At 39.8% G+C, this 14931-nt stretch overlaps 1 protein-coding gene across 10 annotated transcripts in view; it reads left to right on the top strand.

The window, feature by feature from the left end:
- Positions 1-14931, top strand: part of LMBR1 (limb development membrane protein 1) — a 194745-nt gene that overhangs the window by 82962 nt on the left and 96852 nt on the right. For 9 of the 10 annotated variants that reach the window (XR_013551882.2, XM_078437003.2, XM_081795112.1 and 6 more), the window contains 4 exons: positions 9483-9609; positions 10038-10106; positions 11080-11144; positions 14765-14837. Coding sequence is in view for 9 of the 10 variants with exons in the window: in XM_078437003.2 (XP_078293129.1) it covers positions 9483-9609; positions 10038-10106; positions 11080-11144; positions 14765-14837 (334 nt within the window). In the remaining variant the exon portion in view is untranslated. Of the gene's footprint in view, positions 1-6874; positions 6989-9482; positions 9610-10037; positions 10107-11079; positions 11145-14764; positions 14838-14931 lie in introns of those variants that run through there. The other variant, XM_060633486.3, reaches the window with a different exon arrangement.

The following is a 14931-nucleotide window of genomic DNA, read 5'->3' as shown; positions in this document are numbered from 1 at the left end:
AGAGCTGGGGGGAACGTGGAAGTCAGGGAGATGGGCCTAGCTCAGCCAACGGAGGGTGTGATTGGAGTGAGGGCAGACGGCCCGAAGCTTTTCATGTCCGTGTGTCCTGTGTGGTTCACTGTCGCAGGGAGAGCTCTCCTGCGGTGTTCTCGAATTCCTAGTGCTTTCTGTGTGAATGTACTTTTTGCCACATAAGCGATGTGACATGATCATCCAAATCATGTGACAGTGCTTCATATTAAATTCTACACTTTAAAGTTTGTACATTTTGCTGTAGTAATGTCATAAATAATAACTCTAATGTTCTTAGTTTTGTTGTGTCTTTATTGAGTGTTTTATGAAACGAATAGTGGTATTGGCTTCTATTGCATTAAGTTTCTTAGAGGACAGAGTATTTGACCTCGGCATGAGTTTGCTATTTCAGAATTGAAAATTAATGTTCTAGTAAAAGAAGCTTTTATGTGTTTTGCTTTACTTCCTTTACTAAATTAGAGGTTTGTCTTCAGTAGGTTTTAAGCATTCTCCCCTACTTCCCTGTTTCCACGTCAGTTTGTCTTTGGTGTCTTGATTCTGTTGTGTGCGGAGGTGGAAGGCGTGGGCTCTGGACACTGATGGACCTGAGTTTACAGGTCTGGTCCTGAAGCTGGCAAGCCTTGAACAGGGTGACCAGGGGCAGATTATTTAACTTTTGGGGACGTGAGCTCCCTGATTTATAATAAAATCTATCTTCTAATTTATCATGAAGATTCAGTGAGCACATACAAAGCAACTGGTAGGAGCTCGGCAAATGTTAGTTACCGTCTCTTCTTTTCCGTGAAATTGATTCCGTGAACTACAGGTTTCCGTGAACTACAGATTTATTGGAGTCTATTTATTGAAATAGAAGGAAAGCTCTTTACTGGCTCTTTACTGGCTGGCCTTTAAGTTATTCTGATATGATGTAGAATACTGAGAAATATTTTTTCCAAGTTTAGAATTGTGTTTTAAAATTTTAATACAGAGTCCCTGCAGTCTTTCTGTGGTTCAGTTCTTTGATTTACTTGTTTCATTTACTTGTTGTGTTAATTTATTTACTTGCAATCTGGAGGATTTTTGCTTGTCTAATATCATGAGAAATTTCTGCTTAATTTGAATACAATGAACATCTTAGTTAAATGAACTGGTAATGATAGTGTTTTTATTTTAACTTATCCTAAAATACATTCTTTTTGTCAAATTACAATAACTTGAGTGTCATAAAGTTTTAATTTTTCCATCTTATATAGACTACATTAAATGAAGAAAATACTAATATTAAAAAAATCATTCACTATAGCTTAACATAGCTTTCTATAAAGCTGTTTTCTTTGAGCTGGTACCAAAACTTTTTGGTCCAAACTCTTAATGATTACCTTGGGAGCAAGGGGGGAGATGTTTGACACTCTATAGAGATGCTTGTTTGTAGCTTTTTTCATGGTTTCAGATAATTACTACCTGCCTGTATTTTCTGTTCCTTGTTAGTGCTTCCATCCATCTTCCCCAGATGACTGCATGTACGTCTGGTGCAGTCTTGATGGCATGCTGTGCAAACCTTATCTGAATGTTACTAAGAGACTCTTTTTGTTCAATGAAGGCGGTGGCTTGATATTTCTCTTAAATGTTCTGTAAATGTAGAAATTTTTCCCAGGCTTTCCTGGTGGGTGGAGCCCTAGTACATAAAGTGGTGTTTACATACCTCCCAAGAGGTCAGGATGTCCAGGCAAAATCTTGTTTAAATGTTCATCACCATAGAAACATATCAGCTTATTGTTAGAGCTTTTGTAAACACATTGTAATTTTCACTTCATTGATCTTCAGTACAAAGCAATTAAGTGTGTAATTGACCAGCAGAAAATTTTCAAAAAGCAGATATAACTATTTTAATGTTTTAGACTTTATGCATTCAGTGCTTATTTCAATCTAGAAAGAAAGCTGTGTCTACATGTATTTAGTTTTCACTAGCCTATTTAATTTAAACTGTTTTAACGTTGTGATAGTTGTAATTTCCAAAATAATATTGAGAGAAACTAGTGCAATCATATAGCTCACGTTTCTTAAAAACAATATAGTGTTTCGTCAGCAGGAAGAAAGTACTTCGTTTTGATGGTGTTTTTAAGTCATACGTTGAGTGTTTGTTGAACTATGATTTTAGTAAAAGGGGAGGAATTTCATTATAGTAATTTAGATTAATGGTTTTTGGGAGGGATTGAGATAACTATTCATACTAGAGATGAAATTATTACAAGGTTCTTGGAATCTTAGTAATACATGACTTAATATAAGCTTTCAAAATTACTTGAAAGGAGTACCACTGTTGATAATAAGAACACGTTCTTAATAGTTTTGTGACCTTGTATTCAGGAGACTTTCCTTTTTAAGATTAACAATGGAAACCTTTTTCCTCTCTGACAATGTTTTGCCACTTTGTTACTCGCAGGGCATTTCAGTAAGTTATTCTGACATCTGGCACATCTTTTAGCTCAGCGTATAGGAGAATAGAGTTGATGGGAACCTTCCCCTTGGGGCTTCCTAACTCCCGATTCTGACTCTTAATGGAAAAATGAGCAGTAGGCATATTTTTTGCTTATATGCTGTCCTGCTGGTGATTAATGGTAGAGATAAAAGCTCTCAATGCTTTCATTACTTTGCAGACAGAATCACATACAAAAGTTTAAAAGTCTCACATCTTACATGCCACACAAGACTGTACTTTTTAGGCTTTGTAATACCTTTATGATCTCAAGAAACGTGGTGGTATCAGTTCATGTATTTCTGGCACTTGTATGAGTCCGTCAATTTTGAATTTATACATGAAACCTCTGGTTGTTCATAGCCCTGTTACCTCTCTTCTCTCTGTCCGAAAGTTGTTGAAGACAAAAAAGCTGCCACATTGCATTTAATGAACAAGTTTATGTTTTTCTATTGGTTTTGCTAAAGCTCATAAATGGTGACTCTTCACTGATTTCAAGTTGGGCTGGTTTTGTCTTGTTTAATCAGAAAAACAGAATGCAATTGAAAGGAAAACATAACTGTCCTGGCCTCCTAGTGGATTGAGTCAGAATAACAGCTGTTTCTTGCTATATCGGTTATCTTCAATATTTCATAAGCAGGCCTAGTCATATTCAGCAATTTTGTTGACTTTTTCTGTGGCAGCCTTTTCTGTAAGCGTAATATTGCCAAGTCACTCTTTTTTGCTTAGTTTGATAACTGAAAACGAGCAGATTTCTTTTGATGAGTTATTTACTATTTTTAAAAATAAGTATTGATAATAAATCTTGAACAGTTTATATGATTTGACTATAGAGCTCTTTTTCTCTTAAATGATTCTTATTTGACTGCTTAAGCATGTGGGTGTACATTTCTTCTCGATGTTATATATCTGTAATAGAAAAAAACCTCTTCTTGGAATTATATAGCTTGTTTCTTTTGAGAGAAACTGTTCACATATAATTTTTTTGACATGAAGATTTATTTGAGGACTCAGTTTGTCAGCATATAGGGATAAACATGTAGGTCTTGAACCTAAGTATCACTGTCGGACGGATTATACGTATGTAGGCTGCATTTTAAAAACTACTTTTCTAAATGAGAGAATAATTTTTCTTAATGTAAACAGAGGGGTTAGTTTTTGAATTTAGTAGTAGATTTCCTGTTTTTGACATAAATGGTACTAAAAACATTAAGTTAGAGCAATAGCACGTTAAATGAGGTTACTTTAACCAAGCTGTTTTTCAAGTAATTTTATATCAAGGTTAAATTTAGAAAATTGAGCTCAGGGGTGCATGGGTGGCTCAGTCGGTTAAGCACCCGACTGTGGCTTAGGGCATCATGATCTCATGGTTTGTGAGTTCGAGCCCCGCGTTGGGCTCTGTGCTAACAGCTTGGAGCCTGGAGCCGGCTTTGGATTCTGTGTCTCCCTTTCTCTGCTTCTGTCTCTCTCAAAAATAAATAAACATTAAAGATTAAAGAAAACACTTAAGAAAATTGAGCTTAAAGTACTTGAGAGTACAGAGATTATATCAGATTTTGTTAGAAGCGGACTGTTGATACTCCGCCCTGACCAATATGGTAACCACTAGCCATGGGTGGCTATATAAATTTCAAAGAACTAAAATTACATAAAATTAAAAATCAGGGGTGTCTGGGTGGCTCCGGTTAGGCAGCTGACTCTTGATCTCAGCTCAGGTCATGATCTCAGGGTTATGGGTTTGAGCCCCACGTTGGGCCGCCCTGGGTGTGAAGCCTACTTAAAATAAGTAAATAAAAAAGAAGTAAAATAAAAATCAGTTCTTCAGTCATAGAAACGGCATTCGAAGTACTTGATAAACACATATGGCTGGTTGCTATCTTACTGGGTGACTTAGAACATTTCCTTCATCACGAAAGGGTCTGTTGGACAGCACTTTTGTATGCTAGTCAATCATAAATAATTTGTGTCGTCTATAATTATTTTGTTCAGTATCTAAACAACAAAAGAAGCAAGGCCCAACTTTAGGGATGTATGTGTGTAGCACCTCACTTGGCTAGAAGTGGCGCTAATGAGATTTGAGGTTAATTTGCTGTTGCATTAGTGCACCTGTTTCCCTGTTGCTGGCCCATACTTCTGTTAGCAAGTCATGACTAAGAGTGATGTGGTCAGAGTTGTGTTTTGCAGAGATTGTACTCCCACCGCAACGTAGGCAGCAGGTGAGGCAGAGAGAGACGAGAGTTGGCTATTGGGACTATGAGGTGGCAAGGCAGTCGTCCAGGTGAGACGGATGTGGTTGCGGAAGGAGGAGCGGATGGCTTTAGTGGTAAGGACACAGGAGAATCAGAAGGACTTGGTGTTTGAATAGATCAGGGTCCAAGGTGTGTATGTGTGTGTGTCAGAGGGTGCAGCAGGAAGGGAGGTGACAAGGATGTTTCCAACGTCTGGAAAGAATAACACAGTGGGTATTGGTGCCATTTATTGCCATATGTAACACCGAAGGAGAAGGTTTAGGGGATAAAATGACGAGTCTGACTTTAGAATTAAGTTTAGGACTAGGGAGATACCCAAGGGGAGGTGGCAGTTAGGATGTGTGGCTCTTGGTCTCAGTTTACGGATTTGGACTACAGATAGAAACCTCAGGGTCGCTGGCTCCACGAGGAGGCCAGATCACCTAGGGGAAGAACAGAGCAGTCTGGCCGGCGTCTTCATCAGAATTGACTGAGGTGCCTTTGAGCTGGTTGTCGGGGATTGGCGAGCCCCTCTCAAAGTTTGAGAAGTGCTGATCCAGCATGGGAAAGGAGGAACATCTAAGCCTGAGCCATTGTCCTTTGTAGAATGAAATAAGAACAGAGACAGAGAAACCAGGGGGTAGGGAAGGAAGCTGAGGGATGTGCAGGCTGCCCAGCTGTGTCTTGCTAAGGAAGAGGTAATGGCAGGTGCAGTTTGCAGGAAAGTAGGGATGAGATTAGGATCAAGGAGAATGGAAAACATTTAAAAACTCATTGAGGGAATTGTTAGCCAGAAATCAGCATAAGTATTGCCCAGTGACAGCAGAGGCCCACTCTGGAATGTGGAAGGTTCTCGTGATTTTGTAAATGTCTTTCACAGGACCGAGAATTCAAGGAGTGAGCTGCCAGTGGAATTAAGCTGGTCTGGTGGAAATCAAAGGGACCAGGAATATTAGAATGTTATTGGTACTGGATTATCATTAAAGTACACAGTTTAACGTCGGGTTTAGGCAAGTGAAAACAACACCGATTGAGGGAGTTGGGTGGATTGAGGGAGTGGAGGTCACCGTGATGAAGACAACAGTGCTGGCTTCAGGACCAGATGTGTCAAAGAGAAGCATGGAGCAGTCTCCTGGTCGGAGAGCTTAGAGGGAGCCGGACTAGTGCATGGAGGGGGGCTGTGGTAGAGTGGAGGTTAAGTTCTTTAGGAGCTTGTGTGTTACTCGCGATGGTGGGGGATGTGATACAAGTGCTTGTGAACCTGGTGCTCACATCATCAAGAAAGACTTACAGGTCTCTGGATGGTAGGTGACAGAGATGGGAAGTAGGTGATGAGCTGGCATTAGAAGGTGATATAAATTTAATTCAGAACCACAGATCCTTGGAAATCTTAAAGACAAAGGCAAGAATTGGAGTCATTACAGTTAACCCTTACATTGTGCTTACTAAGCATCCCGCCTAATGCTACGCATGCTGCTTATGTTAACTTATTTGATCCTTTTAATGACCCGGTAAAGTAGGGGTGTTATTAATAAACCCATTTTTACAAAGGAATAAACTGAGGCACGGAGAGCTTAGAAATGTGCCCCGTGTTACACAGTTGGTCAGTGATGGGACCAGGCTCTGAACATTAGCAGTCTGCTGCTAGGGTTGGGATCCTGAACTAGCTCACCATAATGTCTCATAAACTGAACTTGGATATTTTCAGAGTTATTTTGTCAATCTCTTGGAAGTTAATTCTTTTGAGAAAAAAATTAAAAACATTAATTTGTTCTCATATTAATGTCATGCACATTCATTCTAGGAAATTTGGAAAATACAGAAAAGCACAAAGTATTCAAGAAAAATAGTTCCTTGTAACCGTAGTCTTTTTAGCTGGCCTTGTGCACAAACAGAGTAACCCCCTGCCCCTCTCTGGGAAAGGAGCTATGACCAGGCTCCCTAAGCAGCTCAGCCTCTGGCAAGCATCAGCATGTCAGGTCTTTGGGGACCCTTACTTCTCCTACCTGCCTCCTGCTTGGGTAAGAGCTCACTGCAAGATCCTGGAAGTCTTCTCATTGCCCTTAACCCAACCTTCTGGGCCCTTATTTGTTCTTCTTCAGAAAGCCGTGGTAGCTGCCTACCCTTGCCACCCAAATCTGCTAGAACTGTGGAGGCTCTGAGACTTTACTGTACTTGCAAGCTGACAAGTTAGTCTGCTAGATTCCTGCACGGTGGTTGTGGACATGAGACTCCTGGACCAGAGGCAAAGGACTTCATTACTCAGAACGAGGCAAGCCATCAGCTTCCTGTTCCCAGGACAACTCCACCCTCCCACTAGCCTCAGAGGGGCAGCGCGGCTTGGGTGGAGGCTGTTCCTACAGCGGGCTCAGGTCATAGCTGAGGACCCTTGAACTCGGAGGAACCCACAAATGGGCTGCAGGCACACCTGCCTCCCCTTTGTTCTGTAGAGGGACATTATTCTTCTCATACCAGACAGGAAACAGACCTACTTCTGTTTCAGAGAGATGCCATCTCTGTTTTTCAAGGCTGTTTGCTATCCAGAAATCCTTAAAAAGACAGTCCAGAGCAAGGGCTATCTATCCTTGCCTGTATCTGTGAGATGCACAGAAATGGGAGAGACCCATGGAGCATTGGCTTCCAAAGCAGAGTAACATACTTGAAGAAAAACACACTTAGCTGCCAAGGAATATTTCTTTTCTTTTCTTTTTTTAAAAGTTTATTTATTTTGAGACAGAGAAAGAGAGAGGCAGAGAGAGAAGGGAGAGAATCCCAAGTAGGCTCTGTGCTGTCAGCACAGAGCCCAATGTGGGGCTTGAACCCACGAACCGTGAGCTCATGACCTGAGCCGAAATCAAGAGTCAGGTGCTTAACTGACTGAGCCACCCAGACTCCCCTATTTCTTACCAAAATGTCAGAGGAAGTGTGTAAATCTTCTGGTCGATTTATTCCCCAACATTTATTATCATTGTAACAGTTCTATATTATAGTTATTAGTACATTATTACATTTGTTTAGTAATTACCACAATTATTATTAAAACACTTTTGTTTGGACAGTGGGTCTCAGATGGTTCCAAGGATCACTGCTGTTTAGTTCATATATTATAACACTGTTACAGTGTTTAGCTTATATGTCGTAACATTTAAGACACACGTTACGTGTTTTGGGAGCCCGACTGCTACTAAGGGCTGGTCGGAAGCAGATGGGATTTGGGCTCCAGTCAGAGTCAGGAAGAGATACACATTGGAGCACTGATTCTTTTTATCCGTTTTATTTATACACTTTCCACATAATATTTGATGTGTAATAATCTTGCTTAGGAAAAAAGATGGTGGCTTAGAAAGAGAGAAGGAAAGAAAAAAGAAATCACCATTAAAAGGTAGTGGTCGTGTTTTGGCATCCTAAGTGGTTTAAAGTTTGGAAGTGCAGGTCTGGAGAGTTCTTCAGGAAAGTAGCAGTGTGTTTTTCATAGTGTGTCTGGGGACTGTTCGTGTTTCATCTCACTTGAGTAATAGCTACTGTTAGAGCTGATGTGTTAAATAAAATACAAGCATCATTCATTCTGGTTCACCGGCCTCCCTTGCTATGAACACTTAAGATGTGCTGACTCCAATTTGAGGACATTGCTTAACCTGCCCAGGCAGCCCTGTTGTAGGACTGGACTAGTAAGGACAGGCCCCTTCGACTCTGAGTCATTATGGAGGGCTGGGGGCACTTCGCCGGGGTCTCAGGGCATTCCCTGTCCTCTCTGTTGCATCCGAGCACCCGGGGCCATGATTGAAGTGCAACCTATCCCTTTAATTCAGAAATTAGCAGATAGTATCAGGGTAAAGTTGGAGTCAGTATATGTTTTAGATCTTTGTAATACATCTTTAAACTATTTTTTTTCTTTAAACTATTTTTAATATGGAAGGAAAGATTACAGGATTTATTGAGAGGCATGGGTTTACTTATAATTTTGTTTGTTGTATTAGATGTACATTAGTGCATTACAATATAAAACATCGAATGCATCTTTGAATTTAGGTACGGATTCAATCGTTGGGTGACTTTGCTGGAACAGAAGGAAGTTGTTTTTTGTTCATTTGTTTGCCTTTCCTAGTAGGTTTCAAGTTTAGAGGTCTGGCCTCTGGTTTGACCCTGAGGACAGAATGTTTTACGTTTAAAACAAAAGTGTGCATAAAGGTGCTTTATTATAAAAACAAAATTGTGCATAAAGAGGCTTTATTAAACACCAGCTGCATGAAGTGATGACATCTTATCTAATGTGAAAAAGGAAACGATCGGTAATTGAGAGCAGTGTTCTTCCTTTGGGGAGTCCTCGGGCTGCACACCAGAGGGCGCTTGGAGGCTGTGGGAGCAGCCCAGCCGGGCCTGCGCTCTTGCCCAAGCGGGTGCTCTGTGCTCTCGCCAAGTGCGGTGCTCCCGGAACTGCCTGGCTGTGCGCCTCAACAGCCGAGACGCCCTCGATTAGAATCACAGTTAAGAATTCATTAACCTGCGTTTTAAAAGATGGTTCTACAAAATGTTTTTAGAAAGAATATTTTTAGTTCTTTCTTGAAAGCTTAATGGTATTTCACATAATTTTGTAAAGAAAAGTCCGTCTAAACATTACAAACTCTAAAGCTAGTGGGTTTTATCTTGCTAATAAATATAAATTTCCTGCCCTTCCAAAGAATTTTTGTGCTTTCGTGTCGATAGAAACCTAATTATTCGTGAGATGACATAAAATACTGAAATCACGTCTCCGTTGTCTTTTTCAGGGAATCCGAGCCCGAATTTTAGAGACTCTGGTCATGCTTATTCTCCTCGCGTTGCTTATTCTTGGGATAGTGTGGGTCGCCTCCGCGCTCATTGACAATGACGCTGCCAGCATGGAGTCTTTGTATGGTAAACCGGCTTCTCTGATGGAGACGATAGTCTGGGATATACTTACACATGTACTTTCTAGACATTGTAATAATTCCTTGTAGAGTTATCCCGTTGTTACAGATTAAGTCTTTAGACATGTATAAGAACAGAGTATTCATGTGTTTGCTGTATTCAGAACGAGCAAGCAGCTTTTTTTTGTTTGTTTGTTAATTGGTTTCTGTTCTTAAAATTCTTTGGAGGCTTTTTTTCTCCCTCCAAACAGGTTTCGCAAGAGTTATCTCCTTTTCTTCTATTTTAGATCTTTTTTATTGTACAATTTAGAAATTATATGGGTTAGCAGACTCAAACAGGCAATTATGATGTTTACCATACATTAATTTATGTCAACCTATATCTTAATGTATAATATTTTGGATTTACTAAAATCTGTTTACATTTCTTTTTAGATCTCTGGGAGTTCTACCTACCCTATTTATATTCCTGTATATCTTTGATGGGATGTTTGTTACTTCTCTGTAAGTATTTTTCCAGCCTAATGGTTGATGGGAAAGTGGAGTTCTGTGTTTTGAAAAATAGGAAGGTTTCCTGATGAGATCACTTAACAGCTTGGAGATTTTTAAAGCTTTAGCCTTTAACTTTTTTTACGTTAAGATCGATTTTGATAAACTGAAACCTTGAAAGAAAACGTGCGTGTTTTTCTCTAAGGAAAGCGTCTTTTGCAGAGAGACACACGCGGGCGCATCCATTGCAGTGTTAGATTCTTTTTTTTTTTTAATTTTTAACATTTATTTTTGAGAGAGAGAGAGAGAGAGCGTGTGCACATACAAGGGGAGGAGGGGCAGAGAGAGAGAGAGACACACACACACACACACACACAGAATTGGAAGCAGGCTCCAGGCTCCAGGCTCCGAGCCGTCAGCACAGAGCCTGACGCGGGGCTCGAACCCACGAGCTGTGAGATCATGACCTGAGCTGAAGTTGGACGCTTAACTGACCGAGCCACCCAGACAACCCTAGATTCTGCTTTTGGCTGGTGACGTGGAATGCTGTGTGATGAATTTGTGGTTTTTATTTCAAATTTGCTCAGTCTTACTTGAGGGATTACGGTCTATCTCAGAGACATTGTAAGTAGATAAGCAGTGAAAGGGAGTGGAGATAATACTTGTCACTTTTAGATGTTCCTATCTGGTTCTCAATTTCATTAGCTCTTGAAATTTAATCTGCCCTTTAGTTGATTTTCTTTAATTTCTTCTAAGTGAAAATACTTACTCTGATTGGACTGCTAGAGTCTTGAGCATCCTAAGCCTTCTTTAGTCTTTATGTATCTTTCTTCCTCCACGTCCCCGTGCCCCCAGCTTCTTTATTGATTGAAGAATCTTCTGGCAAAATTGGAGACAGGAGTTTTCTGGAAACAATAACCTTTGAGTTCGTTCTGTACTTTTAAACTAGCGGTTCATGTGCCTCCTCTGTCTGTGGTCTCTCCCTCAGTGTGCACCCCCGTCGGCCTCTCCCGCATGTTCACAGTGATGGGGCAGTTGCTGGTGAAGCCAACGGTAAGTTTATCATCGTGAACCATCTTGGTTCTCAAATAAATGTGCTTACATTTGAACATCTTTTAGGTTGTGAATGAGCAATCAGAAACGTATGAATGTTTTTGTGGGTTTAGGACGTAGTTGTTACTGTTGCTTTCATTTTAATATTTTTCATCTTTGGAAACCAAATCTGTTTTTGCTTTTAAAATACTAACTATAGACACTTAGGTTAAAAAGTTCCTCTAGCAAATTTTAAGACAAAATTTACAAATATTTACATGTATCTTAGGTATCTGTTGTCTTGTATCAATAGTAACTGTTATGTTTCAAAATTTACCACATATATTCCTTGATTTAGAAAGCATTTATGTTTCAGAGTAGCTGTCTGCATATTGTATTTTGATTATACTTTTCACTTTAATGTCAGAATTACCATATATTCATTTTTAAATGATTTTCAATTGGTAGTAATAATCGTAATGATTTGTCCCTAAATTCTTTGGCCTCTAGCTAGTTTGTCAAACATTTACTCGCGTGAACATCATTCTTAGCTGCGTTTAGGGAACTTGCCATTTAAATTGTTTTCCTGGGTCCTCATTGCCCGCAAACTCAGGTCTGAATGACTCACAACCTGTCCCGTCCTCCATTGACTCCACACTCCGTGTCCCCCCCCCGTGACTGCTTGCACCCTCACCAGCCGGGGGGCTGTGCGCACAGCAGGCTGTGTGCTTTCACTCCCCAGGCATGTGGGGGGCTTCCTCCCACCGGTGCCTCCTGCCCGCTCAGCCCCCCTGACGGCCTCCTCGAGCCCCGGCTCTGATGTCAGCTGCACTCACGGCCTGTCTTTGGGCCTTGCCTCCCCTCTTCTTCAAACTGAAATAATCAAGCTTCGTTCTCTGCATTTCTCATATTCCCCTTTGTTTGTATTGCCCTAGTAGTACCTACTAAATTGTTATGGTAGTATGTTTGTCTTTCCTACCGGGGTGATTAATCAAAGAAAAAATTGAGGAAATATTGTAGTAGATGTTCGTTTAGTAATGCTTGCTTAATTTTGGAAGATTTTAAAAAATAAATGGCAAAAAAATCTCTTCATATCTTTTGTAAAAATAGGATTGGATTATTTAACTTGCTACATAAATGTATCCGCACTTGAAACATACTATCAAATCTTGAAATTTACTTCCCTCTTGAAGAGGTTTTATGACACTGCCTTCTTAATTTCTTCCTGATTCTCTGGGGGAGATGTTTGTTTGTTTGTTTGTTTGTTTGTTTGTTTGTTTTTTGGTCTCCTTCTCTGTTTCTATTTCCTGGCCCCCTAAATATAGGCAAATGTTCACAGTTCTGTCCTTGGTCTACAGTTGCTCTGCTCTGTTTTCCTGATCATTTTCACGTCACTTCTAAATGTGTAATTCTGCTGAGAAAAAGGCCAGGAAAACAAACACAGTGCACTGTAAGTGCTGTAACTGAATACCCCACGGAGCTGAAAGCTCATCTTCTGTAAAACCAAACTACGTATTTATCTCCCTTCCCAAAGCTGGTTTTTCTCCTAAACTTATTATTATTATTATTGTTATCATTATTATTATCCTCAAAACTTTACACCTTTTTTCTGGTTCCTAACATCTAATAATAATGTTTTTTAAATCAGTATAGGCTATATGTTTGTGATAAGTACTGTATTTTACACACATGTCATTTAATCCTGTTAACAAATCCCTAAGTTAGGTGGTGGGCTTATTTTATGGCTGAATTGCGTGTAGTTCAGGGAGATTAAGTGGCTTGTACAAGATTGCAGGTCAGTGCGGGTGGGGCAGGGTTTGATCCCAGACACTGGTTTCAGACCCTGGGCTCTGGAGCACTGTTCGATCTGGCCATAAGCTCCAGAGTACTCGAGCTACTTCGCTGCTGAGCCTACTTTCTACCTGTTCACCTCTGTTTTGCTTATAGTTTCCTCCGACCCAAATGCCTTTCCCCTTTGTAGTAAATTAAGCTATCAGCTGAGGCCACTATCCTCAAAAACACATGCCAAAACTTTTTTTCATCCCACCTAGAAGTCGGGAATCTTTCTTCCTCTTAACTTTTGTAACACTGTTTATTTTAGTTTCAGTTATGACTGTTCTTTTAATACTATAATTATTTTGGGGGGTTCATTCTCTCTCTCCAGACACTAGAATGTAAGCTGTTTGAGGTCAAGGACTGTGTTTGACTCGTATTTAGGTCCCCAGTAGCTCAGAGTGGTTAAGAGCATAGGCTTCAAAGGCAGATAACTCTAATTTGCCAAACCCTTGTGTTTTGGCATATTGTAAGATGGGGATGATAACGTTCTGTTTTTCGTGGATGGTTGTAGAATCAAGGGCATGATGCACACAAGCACTTAACGCAAATGTCCGTGTGCCCCTCACTGTCACTCACTCACACTGAGACAGACCCGTGGTGGTAAGTCACTAATGGACACTTTGCACCATAGGAAGAAATCTTTTTTGTCTGGGCTAGACCTTAAGAACGGTAAAAACTGTGGATCATGATCCAAACAGTAGAAAGTGGTGAGAACGTTGACAGGTAAGAAACTTGGTACCATGGCCCCTAAAGGTGTGGCCCCTGCCTACTTCAGGTGCAGAGCCTGTCTTGAATCACTCAGCCTAGTCTGCTTTGCACTGGTGTGGTCAGTCTGCCCTCCCTTTCCCACTCAGGGCTCAAGGGTCGTCTCTTGGGGGAGGCCCTCACTGGTGGCCTGCTGAAGTGGGTTTCCCTACCCTTTTCTTCTAGGAAAGTCAGCTTTTGTAATTGTTTATTTGCATATTATGACTTATTGTTACTTTACTGTTTTATTTTGCTGTCAGTGCTAGGCCTGTTGATAATAAGGGATTATCAATATTTGTTGAAATACTGGGAATTGTTGGGTTGTTCTAAGTAAATTTTATAGAAATTCTGCAGATTCGATAACCTGTAACTCTACAAAGCTGGAGTTAAACATATTTTAGGTTTTGTCAGTTGTGAAGATAGTGCAGATAATAGCCTATATAATGCTGATTGATCAGTGGTTTGTTCTTGTTTTTTATTAGTGTTGTATGGCGTGGTGAGTGGTGTATATATAAGCATCATATTTCTCTGGGGTTCTGTCTGCAGAATGATTTTGATAATACCACTATTCGGTATTTGCAGAAAATTTTTAGTATGTAAAGATGATGTAAGTGGAAAGTATTGCATGGTAGTGATTGAGTTTATAGATTTCTTGTTTTAAATATTATGTAGATAAATATAGATGAGAAACCAATGTTGCATGGAGTCATCTGTTCCTTCTTGCTCTAAAATAATTGGTTTGGGCATAAGAGATAGTGCTGTATTTAGCCTTTTGGAAGGTTAGAATTCATATATTTATTTGTCATTGAGAGAGGCACAGTATTCTTTAATCCTTTAAATTTAAATATATGTAGACTTTATAATAGCCAACTTTTGATGTGTTTAGTCACATACTAAAATATTTTTCCTTAATTTGTATATAGAATAGTTTGAGGATTTTTATTTTAAATTCCTAATATTTTTGAAGAGTTATCTAAATCGTAGGCGAAACAGCCTAAATATTCTCATGAGCACTAGTTTTGTAATAACGCAGCGGTCAATGGTTTGATCTTTGAATTTAGATTCTTGAAGACCTGGATGAACAAATTTATATTATTACCCTGGAAGAGGAAGCACTCCAGAGACGACTAAATGGTATGTATGTATTACATATCTAGAGCTGAATAAAAAAAAATTATTTAATTCAAGAAAGACACTGATTGAGGGGGAAAAATATAGAAAAATATAA

Source organism: Panthera onca, chromosome A2 (assembly GCF_046562875.1).
Source record: "Panthera onca isolate mPanOnc1 chromosome A2, mPanOnc1 haplotype 2, whole genome shotgun sequence".
Lineage (NCBI taxonomy): Eukaryota > Metazoa > Chordata > Mammalia > Carnivora > Felidae > Panthera > Panthera onca.
Note: the sequence above shows the minus strand (reverse complement) of the source record. Positions and strands in the feature narration are given on the sequence as shown.